The sequence below is a fragment of the Ictidomys tridecemlineatus genome, chromosome 4 (assembly GCF_052094955.1).
Source record: "Ictidomys tridecemlineatus isolate mIctTri1 chromosome 4, mIctTri1.hap1, whole genome shotgun sequence".
In the NCBI taxonomy this organism is placed as follows: domain Eukaryota; kingdom Metazoa; phylum Chordata; class Mammalia; order Rodentia; family Sciuridae; genus Ictidomys; species Ictidomys tridecemlineatus.
In genome coordinates, this window is record NC_135480.1 from 108,052,312 (window position 1) to 108,067,705 (window position 15,394).

Genomic DNA, 15,394 nt, shown 5'->3' on the forward strand with positions numbered 1-15,394 from the left:
TGTCAGATTGGATATTTCCTTTTGAATATATGTTTGTGTGTGTGTGTGTGGATATGTGTGTGTAGATATGTATGTATATATATATATATACACACACACATATATACATATTTTTTAAAGAAATATATTTTTTATATTTCCAGTTTTCCACGAGTAACCAACATATTTGTGTTAGTGATGATAAAATTAAAGCCTGGAGGTTAAGAACTTGTAAACTAAAAAACATAAAGGGGATCTCGGTGACATATTTCTAGCACCTCACAGTTATTTAATTAGTATTCAATATATACTTTTGGTTTGAATTACTCAAATCATGTTCAAATTACCACATACATAGACTAAGAGAGAAAAAATACAGTAATACAGAACTGGTAGCAGGAGCTGCTGTTTGGAAAATGAGAATCTTGTTTCAAAGTCAAAATGTAAGAAAAAAGAAATAATCACAAAAACATTTTAAGTGGAAAGAAGGTCTATAAAAAATCTTTACTCGAAAACAAATGAGGGCAGGCCTCAGTGGCACACACTTGTAATCCTAGCAACTCAGGAGGCTGAAGCAGGAGGACTACAGGTTTAAGGCCAGCCTCAGCAAATTAGTGAGCTCAGTGGTAGAGTACCTCTAAGTTCAATCCCCATAACCACAACAAAATGGATGGAGATATAATAAATCAGGACAAGGTGGAGGAGATGGGAGAATGGTAAGAAGAAAAGTGTTTGTGGGATTCAGGGAGGCAAATGTCTAAACTATATATGTCCCATTCATATTGTAAATCTATCTCTGCTACTGCACTGTAAGTTAGAGCTTGTTTTCATAACACTTTATGTGTTTAATTTCCTATGTTCCAAAAAAGCCAGAACTACCACCCTTCTAAAACATCAGATCTTGGGTCATATGAACAGTTAATACAAATTAATTATGAATTTGGTCAAATATATTTATTCCTTTTCCAAGGCTGAAAGCAAATATTTCTAAACTAGTTACCTCTAATCAAAAATATGGTATGTCTTGATTTTCTCATTTCGTGTATTAAGACATTATTAAATGAGTGCCAACCAACTAGATACTAGGAATATAATAAATGTGATCCAGGAAAATATGGCTATGTGCACAACTTATATGCAAGTAAAAATAAAAAGGAGAAGTAAAGGGTGCTAAGAGAACACATTATATGGGGGAGGAAATCCAACACCAGACTTTGGAGAGTCACAGAAGGTTTACTAACTAATATCTAGGCTAAGGCCTAAAGAATGGTTAAAATTAGCAAGGAAAACATGGGAAAGAAATGCTGTTCCAGGCAAGAAACATGGACAATGTCTACGAGAGAGAGAGTGGCACATTCTGGAGGGTGGAATACACAATAGCAAGTAAGGGAGGATATAAAGATCCCATGTAAGATGCTAAACGTAAAAACTTATATTCATAAATCTCTACAGAAAAATGGGGATATTTTCAAAACCTTATAAAGGTGTAGCTTTTGACCCAGGAGTTTCATTTCTGGGAATTTATCTTATGGAAATAATTAAGCTATAAGGAATCAGCTACAAAGAAAACAAATATGCCACTACTTATAAAAAGCAAAACATTGAAAACAACCTAAGTAAGAACCTATCTATTAAGAACTTATCAAATATATCAGAATTAATTCTACTGTCATCTGTAAATAAAAAGAACAAATAAAAAGTTTTTACAAAGGGAAAAAAAAAGAAGAACTCATCAAACCCAGGTCCAGTGTCCCATGCCTGTAAAATCCCAGCTACTCAGGAGACTAAGGCAGGAGGATCATAAGTTCAAGACTAACCTGGGCAATTTACTGAGACCCTGTCCCAAAATAAAATAAAAAGGGCTGGGGATGTAGCTTAGTGGTAGAGCACCCCTGGGTTCAATACCACTAAAGTATAAAAAATTTTAAAAAGAACTCAGTAAATACATTACAATACAACCATATATCAGAATATTCTGCAATTGTTATAAATTGTGTGAAAGATTAATATTTGTTGACATTAAAAATGGACACAGCACATTAAGATAAAAAGCAAGATAGGATATAGTATTGTGGAATGGATCCTCTTTCAAAACTATGAGCAGAAAGTCAAGTCATCTTATCTTTAGATTATAGAATTCTCACTGGTTATAGCTTTTCTTTTTTCTTTTTTTGCTTATCTCTTTAATAGTTTTTCAGAGAACCTTTTTTTAATAATAAAAATATATCAGTTGCTTATTGATTTTTTCAAAAAGATTGTCTCATCAACGAACTCATGAATTAAGCCTTAATTCAGTTCTAGTACTGGCACACTATGAAGGGGGAAAAAGGAATATGAATTCCAGGAAGAGAGCTAAATAGCACCTCCTACACCAATGCTCATAAACCCTCTTCCTCTCAATACATACCTGGACAAATCCAAATGGGAAGAAACGTTCTGTCTGCCCCTGGGAGCCATGATGGAAAGTTTGGCGCCAGTCTTCAATGAGTGCAGGGAACGTGCAATTGTATAGGTCCCTATTATAATTCATATTGGACTCCCCTAAAAAAGCAGCCAAAATCGTGAAAGGAGTCTGGAGTAGAATTAAGCTTACATTACTGCCCTTCCCCTATCCTTGCCTTGAGAAAGTAGCCTTCCCACAGTGCTTAGGAGTGGCCTTGTGACCTTCTCTAGCCAATGAGGCCTTGGCAAAAGTGATGTGGGCAAAAACTTGAAAAGTGCTTCAGCTTTGGGCTTCACTCTCTTGAAGCAACTGGACCCCTGAAATTACTATGCAAATAATAAATGAACCGGCTTGTGAAGGAAGAAAGGCCACCTGAGAACCTGGTGCCCAGCACATAGCCCCAGTCAACAGATCTGAGAAAGAGGCCTGCCAGGTGGCCAAAGATATGTAAGAAAGCTCAGGGGGAATTAGCTGAAGCAACCCAGACAAAAGAATTACACTGCTAACCCAGAGAATTGTGAACTAAATAGAATTGCAAAATTATTGTATTAAGCCACTAAATTCTAGGATGGTTTGTTACACAGCAAAAGCTAGTTATATGATGGACAATCAACAAACAGAGCACTCACCCTGGTACCATATCACCCCTTTCAGAGTCATATTTTGTAGCGGATGGATCATGGCATTCCAGAGAACAGAGTGCTCACTGGGACCAGTTACAGAATCCTGTGGAATGGGCCTATAATCAATGAGAAATACATATGTCACCAGAAAGCTAGTGATTAATCACATGATGATCCCTAAGCTAGGCATCTATCCACTTCCACATGGGACAAACTTCTGATGAAAGCAACATACAAGTAAATTGGTTACTCAGTTTCACTTGAAAATATGTAATTAGTCTTTGAATTTCACCTCCAGGTTCTTCCTAGGTTAAGGGTGTCTTTCTATGAGTTCAGAGTGGCCATACCAATTTCCAAATGAGATGAGTGAAACCAGAAGGGAGAAGTGATTCCCTGTGAGTTCTCACACAGGCAACAAGTTTATCTACTACTCAATAGATGAAGACTTAGATTGATTTAAACTTTTTGTTTTTATAAGCAATGCTATGATCATCTTCCTTTTAGCTTAATCATTGCATGCATGCTTAATTATTTCCTTAAGATAAATTTCCAGAAATGAAATTGCTGGGTCAAAAAACATTTTTTTAAAAAAAAACTTTAAACAGTCTCAAATTTCCTTATAAAAAATGTATGTGAATTTATCTTCAAGTAGCTGAATACACCCACTTCTCCACACCCTTATCCTTCCCATCCCCAGAGGTCTATAAGGCCTAGACTTCAGACCACCACCCCCCACCATGTGCTAGATCTGATCCTTCCTCCTATTCTACTAGAGGTCATTCTTTCTGCCCAAAGCTAATGTCTTCACTGTCCCTCAGGCAAGCTTTTACTCAAACCCTATCAAGAACAAAGTCCTTCAATCTAATGTATGAAATATGATATGTCAAGAACTTTGTAATGTTGTGAACAACCAATAAAAAAAAGAGATAAAAAAATAAATAAATAAATAAATAAAAGAAGAAAAAAAAAAAAGAACAAAGTCCATCCTCCTCCCAGAGTGACTCAGCCAGTGTCCAGGACAACATGTCACATCCTGCTCATTTCCATGTTGGCATTAGTATCAGGATTTTTATTAACTAGCCCTTTCTCCCCTAGACATTCTGTCTGATCCAGATTTTCCTACATGGGCTTTCAAAGTCAGTATATTAACATAGTTTTTAGTACATCTTCATTCATTTGTTCCTACACTATTTTATTCTCCAGGAAATACAGCCTAATGGTTAGAAGCACACACTGGAGCCAGAATGTGCCACTTACTAATCATGTCCATAAGCAAGTTCCTAAACCTCTCTGAGACTTCATCTTTATCCATAGGATGTTAATAGTATTCTACACTTCAAGGAGTTGCTCTGAGTACTAAGTGAATTAATATATATATAAAGTACTTAGAACAGTGCCTGGCATATAGGAAGCTTTCTGTAAGCATCAGGTATGGCTATTACTAAGGAAAAGGACCATAACTCCTTCTTGGCATGTTCTCAGATGATTGTGGTGGTGATGACACCACACTTCACCTGTGCGTGAAGAAATCCCATACATTCAACACATATGTGGGCATTCAACATATACTTAACCCCCCAACAAAGACCATGACCTTCTCTCTTACATACTTCTCTGGTAGGCTTTCTTCCAGGAGAAATTCTTTCTTACCCTTGATTAAGAATTCCACAGGCTTTCAGGGACCTTCCAGATGACCAGGCTTCAATGGGTGTCCCACCCCAGCTGGAGGAGATCAGTCCAATGGGATATTGCAGAGTGTCATATAGGTAACGCCCAAAGAGCCAGCACACTGCTGACATGTACGTGAAATTTCCCTGGCCTAAGTTTTCTGTCCAAATAAACAGTAGAAAAGGGGAAAGAAGTGGACACAATATGAGCTACAGCTACTAGATGGGTCTAGGTAAAAAGAGTGAGTTTGGATCATCCCTTCTGTACCTTTCTGAGACATTGAAAAGTAAGATAAGATTGAGAGGCAATGAGAAAATATAGCACCAAGACCAAGCATCTCTCAAACCTTCCCTAAGGAGAATCTTATCCAAAGGGAATACTATAGCCTTAGTGATGGTTTTCTTTTATCTGTCTTCAATTTTTTTCAAATGCTTAAAATGCTTCCCATAATTAGGAAATAATGCTCTCAGCCTGGCACAGAGGCGAATAATAATTTTACTCTCAATCTGAGTATAAATAATATACTTACATAATCAGGGAGCCAAAACTCTCCAGCCAGGCAAACAGGTATCCCCATTTTTCCCCCATCTACTCAGGTTCCTTAGAATCTAAGAATGTTAATACTCCTCCTAGTGGGTAAAAGTGGCACAAAGGCCCCTGGGTTCCTATATTATCCTTTTTTCTGCCTTTGTTCTTACCTGGCCACTCATTTCTACTTTTCTCCGTGGAAGGGAAAAGCAAGGATACAATAGGTAGAAAAGAAATGTGTATTTTTTATGAGTGGTTTTATAGTCAATTTTATAGCTATGGTAATTAAGACATGGACACATAGTGATAAGAAGTCTGACCAAAAGGGAAAGCAACAGAAATGAAAACCAGTGCTTAAATTTTCAGCAATCTAAACTGTTTGTCCATATTTCCAGTAACCAACACAGGCTAGAGTGAACAATTTCCATGTTATAGGAAAGCTGACAAAGAGGGGAACATGCATGTACACACAACTGATAGAATCAAGTCAACCCAACATAAGACCTCCTGGCTTAGCCCTGTGAAGATCCAAATTCAACACAGTATAATGCTGGAATCCCAAAAGTTGATAATAGAATAGTAGAAATTCAAATCAATTTCAAATCAGTTAAAATTGATTGAGCACCTACTATGTGTCAGGAACTACTAGATGGTTGAGATATAGCAAAGAAAGAGATCTGAAAAGACTTCTCTTCTTAGGTTTGCCGTTTACAGAATAAGATGAATATTCTGCTGAATAAAATACAAAGCAAAATACATTAAGTGCCTCAGAAGATACAAATAGTTATTAAGGAATTTTAATACCAAATAAAAAATGTCAAATGAAAGTCAGATCATGAAAAGCCTGATAAAGACTGACCTCCCCTCCCCTGTGCTTCCATAAACCCAATACCTAGCTCTATCACTATATTTCACTACAATAACCCACTCAGTGTTTCCCTCACCCACAACACCACTAGCCACCTGAAAGTAGGTCTTCATCTTCCCCACATCTGTATCACCAATGTCTAGGACATAATAAAGTGTCAGTAACTGTATATTGGCTGTTGTTCAGTAGCTGTGGTAGCTGGTTTAAGGTGGATCACTGAGGGGTAGGTAGAAGATAACAGTAACTAGTAGGGCTGAAGGGAGTGGAGAGACCTTGAAGGATAGACAGAAATTTAATAACAGAACTATGATTCTAGGCAGGAGGAAAAAACGTGTTAAAAGCATGTGAAATAGGAAATATCTGAAAGTATTTGGCTGAAGCAGAGATTTAAAAAGGAGAATAGTGAAGGTAAATCTGGAGGGGAGGTTGGAGCTACATCTTGAAGTAATGAAAATGGAAAGCAACTGGAAAATGAGAATGCATGGCAAACAGAAAAAAAACACAAATATGTGTACAGCCTAATCCCTGGAACCTGCATACTCTCCCATGGCTGGAAGGCTTTGTAGATGTGATTAGGGATAAGGGATTGAGACAGGGAGAGTGTTCTGGATCAACCAGTTGGATCAAATATAATTATATGAGTCCTTAAGTCAAAGCAATGTGCCAATAGAAGAGTAAGAAGAGATTCTAACTGTGGGAGAGACGTGACCCACTATGCTTTTCTGCTGAGATCCACATTGCCTCTTTCAGGTTATTACTGAAATGTCACCTTTTTCAATTGGGACTCCCCTGGCCACTCTAAATTGCAAGCACTACCCCATCCCAACCTATCCTTCCCTACCAATCCTTCCATATGGCCTCCTTTCCCTGATGTATTTTGTTTATTACTTTTGTCTCACTAGCACACATAATCATCTAACCTATCCTATGATGTCCAAATTTATTCAGTCTGAGTTCAGAGAGCAAAAGGAAATGATTCCTGAGTTTCAGATAACACATAATAACACATATTAAGAGTTCATAAAGCAAAAAAAAAACATTACCCAAAAATTAACCTGAATCCATTCTGTTCCAGAGCTCTTATAGGGGGAGAGTTCAGACAGTGTGAGACAGAATACCATCAGATACTACATATGTGATTTACTAATTATTCATTTTCCATATTCCTTCACACTAGACTGTAAGTACCATAAGATCGGATATTCTTGTCTATTTTATTGACCACTACACCCACAGCAATTAGAACAGTTCCTCGACCATAGTGGGCACTTAGATATTTGCTGAATATATTAGCTCTTGAAAATGTAGGAGAAACTGAGGTCACCAAGGTAAAGCATATATGGACAGAAAAGAAAAGGACCTAGAAAGAACACAGGAACCACATTTGAAGAAAGGTATTAGAAAAGCAAAGAACAGGGAAGAAGATAACAGGAGAAATAGAAAAAGGAAGTACCGTGCAAGCTAGGAGGAACATGCAATTTCTAGCAGGGGTGATCCACAGAGTTGAATGCCACAGAGGTCTATGGAGTTCAAAATGAGAAGAGTAGTAGCCTTGAGTTGAACAAATTGTTGAGATGGAAGCAGAAACCAGATTATAAAAGAACCATGGCAAGGTCATGAAAAGAATGAAAACAAAAGATGTTCTAGAAAAGTATAAAAAAGTAAAGGAGAGAGATGAGGCTTCATGAGAAGGGTGTTATGTTCAACTTTCTTTGTTAGAATAAAAGGCTACACTCTGTGTAGGGATTATGTGTCCATCTTAGTCACTGTTGTGTCCTTGGGGACTAGCACAGAGCTTGACACTGAGAAGGCATGAAATAAAAGATTCTATGCTGAATAGACAGTGGGGGAGAGAACTGAGCCTAAGGGATAAGAGAAGGCCCTAGAAGTAAGAGCCATCAGAATTAGCCCTGAAAGGATACCAGTCAATTGTCCTTAAACACAGAAAAGAAGGAAGAGAAAACAGAGGGTTAAGGCAATAGAGAGAGATACTAGCACAGCTCATGCTGAATAGCCTCAATATATTCACCAAAATTAAAGGAAGAGTCTTTTCCTCAAGGAAAAGGTCTTTTGGAGTCTTGGAGAAAAAAAAAACAAGTGAAACATGACTATCAGGAATGGAATGAAGAATCAATAACAAATAAGTAAAAGGATAATTCAGTAATAATAGATAAGAACCACATTGGGGCTTACAGATTCCACTTAAAGCACTGACCCATCTTTAACATACAGTACATGCTAAAGTGCTCACATACCAGAGGTAGGTTTAGACCATGGCAAGTCAACCGCATCAAGGTCCTCCAGCTCCTCCTCTGCCTGAATGAGCGAGACAGAGAGGATGCGAACAGACTGATAGGCAGCAGCACTGGACAGTTCCCTTGTAGCATTAAATATCTAGAAGAGAAATTGAAATGTTATTTAACCTAATGGGTGGTGAACTGGCTGCCGCCTCTTAGGAAATACTTCCTACCCACTGAGTTCCTTCTGAGCCTTCAATATACTGAAATTAAGTGAAATAACCCGAACTGGTAATGAGCTGGACTGTACCACCTTGATCCACTTTGATTAAAAGAGACCATGATGAATCATGTTCCAAGGAGGATTTGAATGTAATGAACCCAATGATCTTAGGAAGCAGGTCTATGATAGACAAGAGGGGGTTGCAGTACTTTAGGCTACATATTGACTAGTAAGTAGAGACCACTGGTATCTTAAAACTAAAATACTTCTGCTCTGAAAAATTATCTGATAATGGAAAGCCATGGCAAGTAACTTCTTTTTAAAAAATGATGCTTAGAGAGCCTATATGGAGCCAAAAAGGCCATGGGGAGGTAGATTTATGTAATATAATCCATATCATCCAAGAAAAGTGTATTCAAAAGAAACACACCTGGAAAGTGATAGTTGAAACATACTGGAATCAATCTCACAGTGCATACATTCTCATCTTGTCATGCTAAAAAAATCACTAGAGAAAAGCATGGGTACATGGCAACCTGAAAGGTGGTGTTCAGGATAACAGCTCAGAACAGTCCCAAGAATTTAAACATAGAAGATATATCACATTATACTAAATCATTTATGAATCCTCATCAGTTACCAAGAATATGACAGGAGTGGCTAAGGGCTTTTCTGGATAAAAATATGTGTACAATACTGAGTAGTTTATTCATTAGTCCTATTAAACCTCATTCCTCTATGAGGTATACACTGCCATTTCCTTAAATCCTGATTTTTTAGTTAAGGTTTTCCTTTATTTTAAAAATAACTAGATAGACAATATCTTGCTTTACCTTTTCAGTTATGTATTTTCTCTTGACTCTTCCTTAACCCCCTGAACTAGTCCTGCTTCTCCCAAAACAAAGGGCCAAAGGAGCTTGAGAAAGACCAGTTACCATTAGCCCCAGGGAACAGGCGCTCCAGCTGAGTCTGGACCGCCACAACAAGCAGCACAGAAGGCTGGGATACTTTCCATTGGCCTCCAGCCACAGAGTGTGCAGCTGGCTGGCTCTCCCTCCCACCCACCATGGAGAATACAGCTGGCCCTCCAGCCCACAGTAGAAAAGAAATGATGGAGCAGCCAGGGTGCCCCCACAGAGAATTTCATTGAAATATGCTGCCCCTGGAATCATCTTTTGACTTGCCACTGAGCCTACTCTGGCCAATGAGATAGCCAGAATCAAATGAAATGGCTCTTTTGGTCACAATGGGAATTCTGGTCTGAAATGCCTTCTGGGTAGCAGCAGCTCCAGCCTGTCCAGGTAACTGGTCTTCCTACTTTCAGGACAGATTATACAGTCTCAGTAAAATTCCACAGGAAATCCAGGCCTATTTCTTCAGGATCTTGCCTGGCAAGGTTAATGTGAAATAAACATTCAAAAGTAAAAACAGGCTAATGCACTCACAGTATATTCTGGCAGGGAAATTATTTTTCAGAAGCAAGTACCTGTAAAAAAGTCTCCTTCCTTGGAATTCAGTTCTGCACTAAGCACGAAGGATCATATGTTGCTTCCATGGAAACAGTGGATGAAACTGCTTTCATCCTCTCCACCCACACTAGCTTCCGCACTGACTGGGAACTCAAGCGCCTCATAGCAATGAGATGCCAGCTTGGGGAGGGAGCATGGGAGAACATGCTACTTGTCTTTTAGACTCATTGCTAACAATTAGTGTACTGCCAGGCCAATGGAGTCAGAGTGGCTGGCATTCTCCTGTATTGTTACCAGCACATGGAACTGGATCCAAAACATTGCCTGGAAAACTTCCATTTTCAAACTCACACTTGTGTACTATTTCAAGCCAGAACTTGAAAATCACAGAAAGTGTTAACAAAAATGGGGATGGGGGAAAATTTTCTGCTGTACCTCATGAAAATTACTTCTGAAACTGGTAGCCTTTCCCAATATTACTAGGCCTTTTTGATGGAAGCATTTCCTCAGGGATATTGGCAGCAAACTCAGGAATAAAGAGATTTCAGGAAGATTTTCATTTAAATGACACTTGGTTTCCCTGCTGATGAAAGGGGAAGCCTTACTCCATCTGCTGAGATCAGATTTCATCTCATCAAACACCTCAGTGTAATTATTTTTCTACCAAGTATTTAAATGAGGATGTAAATGAAGACCAAGGTATTTGAAGTCATTAATGCTGCTGAGGCTGAGGGAGAGCACTGCTGCCTCTCTAGGGACCAGACCGTTAGCCATCAAAGCAGCTGCTCACCGGTGTTCATTTTGTAACCTTTATACCACATTCTTGAATTAATGAAGACACATCAAGAATCTATTTCCTCAGAGGATCTTGGCATGGGGTCTGCATGGGAGAACAAGGCATGCATGTGAGAGCATGCATATGTGAATGTGTGTGTGCATGTGCATGCACATGCATGCATGTGAAGGACACAGAGAAAATTACTGACTTAAAAGAATCTGGATATTCTATAAGTTACTTTATATTCTACTATAGCATAATACAGTTATCCTAAAGTTGACATAATAACTATAAAGAAGCCAGTCATCAAAACTCCTGTGAATCTTTTACTGAGATATGGTATCAGTCCTTCCTTTCTAGATTTTAATTTCTCTACTGGTAAACTAAGAATATGGGGAGTGACAACCTATGGAGAAATGGGTTTCCTGTCTGATATTGGCCATCTTTTTCTAAGCCTAACAAGAAATATCCAAGTCGTAAGACCTACCCTGACTTAGGAGGCAACAGATGAACATTTAGATTTTTCTCCATTTATAAACATCTCACTCAGTGTTATAAATAACATTCAATTTTAAAATTCCACTTTACCCTAACAACAAGATGGGCATACAATCTGCCATTTCCTTCTTTGAATGTGAAAAGTGGTAGGTTATAGTGAGAATTTTACCTCCTCAGAAAAGTCACATGGGAAGGAGGGAAAGAAAGACAGTGTTTGATGCAAGCTTGAGTGCATGCATGTTTTGGGGGGAGGTTGGGGGGGGGGACCTATAGGGGGAAAAGAAGCAAAAGAATAAAAGGGGAGTCATAGATCCTTCTGATCAAAAAAATAAGATTCTACTGACTGTTAAGAGACTAGAAAACTTGGCTTTCAATACCATCAGCACCTAAAATTCTGTCTTGCAAACCAAGTGCATGGTTTAAAATAAAAAATTAACACTTGGATATTTCAGATGGAATTTTTTTTTGTTCCCCTACATCTCAGAGCTCATAGCACTAGCTTAGTACAGAAGATGCTTAAGAGTAAATTCTAGGCAGAAAGAGTGTGTTTACTCGTAACAATCAAGATCTGATTTAGCTTGACAGAAAATGGGATAGGATTCCTTGGCATAGACTGCTATTGAGAAAGTGACTATATAGATACAAACAGATCTGGTCCATGCCTTTCTGTGCAAACATGGAGCTGTAATTAGAGCATTAAGGAAATTACTGTTTTCCTCAATGAGTTAACAGCAATTCCTCTATACAAAATCATGCTTTCTATCAAGAGATAAAGCTTCAATTTTATGTCCATTCACCTAAATTGAAGAGTCTAGTCAAAATTCAGTTTAATAAGCATTTCAATTCAAAAGTTTTCCATATATTTAAGTAAGGCAAGAACTATAAAAAATAAAATATTGGTTAGGAAAACCTAAATATAAGAATTGAGATTCTTGGGGCTGGGATTGAGGCTCAGAGGTAGAGCTCTCGCTAGCACACATGAGGCACGGGGCTTGATCCTCAGCACCACATAAAAATAAAATAAAGATATGTGTCCACCTATAACTAAAAAGTAAATATTAAAAAAGAATTTAGATTCTGAATTAGAAAACTAATGATGAAATGAAGTAGATATGTCCAGAGTGAGATCTTTTCAAATAGCATTATTTAGTAATAGGGTTTTTTTTTTAAGCCACTAAGAAGAAATTATAAGGAATAGAAGCTAGAGAAGAAAAAAGAGACTCTAATCTGAAAGGACTAAAATTAAAAAAATTTTGAAGAGAGCTGAATTGAGATCATGATCTAATTATAGAGATTTTAAACCTCAAATTTAAATATTTCTCAAAGATGGGAAAGTGTATAATGAAGGAAGGAAAAAATAAATAAATAAAAAGAAACTAGAAAAGAAACTCAGATTGGTAGAAAGAGTAAGGGAAAACAGAAACATTTCCAAGTTCTTAACCTGTTAAAACAAACAAAGTATAGAAACATACTAGTGCCAATCAATTACTGCCAATTTAATCAAACTTACTTATTAAGGTTGTTAAATTTAATTTATACATGAAGGCACTTAACAGATCTTGACACATGGTAAATACTTAATAAACAGAAACAGCCTTCCTTCTCCTTATTGCACCCTTTTCTTTCTTCTTTATCATCAATATTATTTATTGTTACTACTCTGGAACATTACCTGTAATACAGTCATCTGCATGTTACTCTGCCCACTGCAAAGCCAGACATCTCCAAATAAGATATCATGGACTTTCAAGGTAATATTTCTTGTCCCAAAAGTCTGTTGTGCCATCATTTCAAAAGGTCCACCAGGCTTCATAGGATCCAGTATCACCATCCAGGTATTAGAGGGTGCTAAAATAACAACAGGTCTCCAAGGAGTTAATCAGTCAATCACTTCAAATGAAATTAAAGCCCAGTTATACTCATTTATAGCTATTTCCAGACTGTGATAAACTGTATTCAAAGTTATAAAGATTGGCCATATTTCAGAAAAAATAGATAGAACTGACAAGAGCAGCAGCATTTTTATCTGTAATCTGTACCAATCCCTTCTTATTTTTAACTGAAATAAGTTGCCCAGTTATAATCCTAAATGAGGACAGACAAAAATACACACAGATTAAAATTCAAGGGAATTTAGTATAAAAAAAACATAAAACAGAAATTCTTGTTACACTATCCAACTGTCAATACTAACATAATCTAATCTTTTCTCTGTACCCCAAACTAATTTGTAATTATCCAATCAAATGTGAGCACAGATTATAGAAAAAAAATCACTTATAATCTGAAACTCTCCCTTATAGTACAATCACCCCTCTTATCAACCCCCTCCTCCTCTCATGTTCCTAACAAGAATTAATACCACCAGTGGTGCTGGGTTCTCCTACAAACAGGTGCATGAAGAAACTGATTCATCAAAAATTAGTGGGATGAAAATAAGAAACTAGTAGTGTAGTGGAAGGGAAATTGACATGATGGGAGGAGGGAAGGACATGAAATGAAATCTATCAAACTATGCTATGTCCAGGTATGAATTTACTGCAATGAATTATATATGTGTGTAATATAATATATGTATATATTATATATGCATATGTAATACATAGTAAATATATAATAAATCAATACATATAAGCAATTGATACATATAATTATAATGCATTAAAACAACAATGATAATAATATAAGGGAGATCCATAGAATAAAGCAAGCAGATCAAGGGAGGGAAAGGGAAGACACTGAAATGAGATTGATCAAGTCATGTTGCATGCAAGTATGAATGACATGATGAAACCAATATTATGTATAATACAGTACACCAATAAGAAAGAAAGCAGAAGACATACAAATAAATCTCTCTGTGAAAAAATTATTTTGATTTGTCTAATTAAATATTTTCAGAGTCATTTACAAAATTTAAGATGTTTGAACTCAATTAAGGAGCTGAGAAGCTATCCAAAACCCTATTTCAGACATTCATAGCTTTTTCCTTAGAAACACCCCCACCACCACCACCATCTTCCTAACTTCTCAAACACACTGCAGGGGTCACCACTGCCAACATCATACTCAGGAATTTAGGAAAATACCTTCAAAATAACAAAATTATTCCTAAAAGAATGAAACAATAAGCAAAGTTGAAGAAATAAGAGTAGAAAAATAGAGAAATGAACAATTTAAAATAAAATTTTTTTCAAAGAATATGAACTAATTTATAATACCCATTCAATCAATGTTAATGTGAAGGAAAAGAATGGTAAAAACTGGAAAAAGCATTCTGAAGTTATTGTACCCAACCCATGAGAAATAATAATTATAAAAATACCATTCCAAGTGCCTCCTATTTGCCACATACTGTGTGGTTCTTTCTAATCAGCAAGAACTACACAGAAACACGAGAATCTCACATACATATATATAAGGAGATAAGTAAAAGTCTAAACCGTAAAGGATTATTTTCCTGGAGGAAATGTCCAAAAAACCCCAAGGTATCAGTGAAAGGGTGCATGTTTGCTCCTCTGGAAAGCATAATTCACTAAGCTTGCAACTCCCATCTCTAGGAGGTCAATTAAGCCCAGGACCAAATGTTCACAATTGTTTTTCTCTCACCAATAGCCAGACACCAACATATTAAATGTATAATTCACCTAAAGCAGAAAAATCACTGTTTTGGAAACAGTGGGCAGCTAGTACAGATTGTGTCGCACAGGTGTGATATGCTCCGTATGGCTTACACTTCTGAGCAGGCAGACGCTCCAATCTGTCCTAATAATCTTGCCAAGGTCTTTCCAGGCTTCCTATACTGACATATCTCACTAAAGCTCTGTCCTTCTGCCACCAACATTACTCATATAAGGTGATGTGGCAAACCCCCAGAAAACCCAGGATAGGACTATTTTGTAGCCTTCCACTACTATACAACATATTCCTAATCACTGCTATTAATTAGAGACTTATCCTTAACCTCAATGCAGGCCACATGGCAGGTGAAGAAAACTACCCTTACACCAACTTCTGAAAAATTTTACTGCCCAAGTATAAAAAGACCGTAAGGGAGTGGGAGTATGAACAATTTGAGTA

The 15,394-nt window shown here is 37.2% G+C and overlaps 1 protein-coding gene across 2 annotated transcripts in view; it reads right to left on the bottom strand.

Annotated features, from left to right (window-relative positions):
• Positions 1-15,394, bottom strand: part of Siae (sialic acid acetylesterase) — a 34,587-nt gene that overhangs the window by 9,919 nt on the left and 9,274 nt on the right. Inside the window, exons 3-7 of one of the 2 annotated variants that reach the window (XM_040285441.2) lie at positions 12,987-13,162; positions 8,365-8,503; positions 4,696-4,864; positions 3,052-3,161; positions 2,387-2,520 (exon numbers count right to left, since the gene is read on the bottom strand). In XM_040285441.2, the coding sequence (XP_040141375.1) occupies positions 2,387-2,520; positions 3,052-3,161; positions 4,696-4,864; positions 8,365-8,503; positions 12,987-13,162 (728 nt within the window). Of the gene's footprint in view, positions 1-2,386; positions 2,521-3,051; positions 3,162-4,695; positions 4,874-8,364; positions 8,504-12,986; positions 13,163-15,394 lie in introns of both variants that reach the window. The other variant, XM_005339522.5, reaches the window with a different exon arrangement.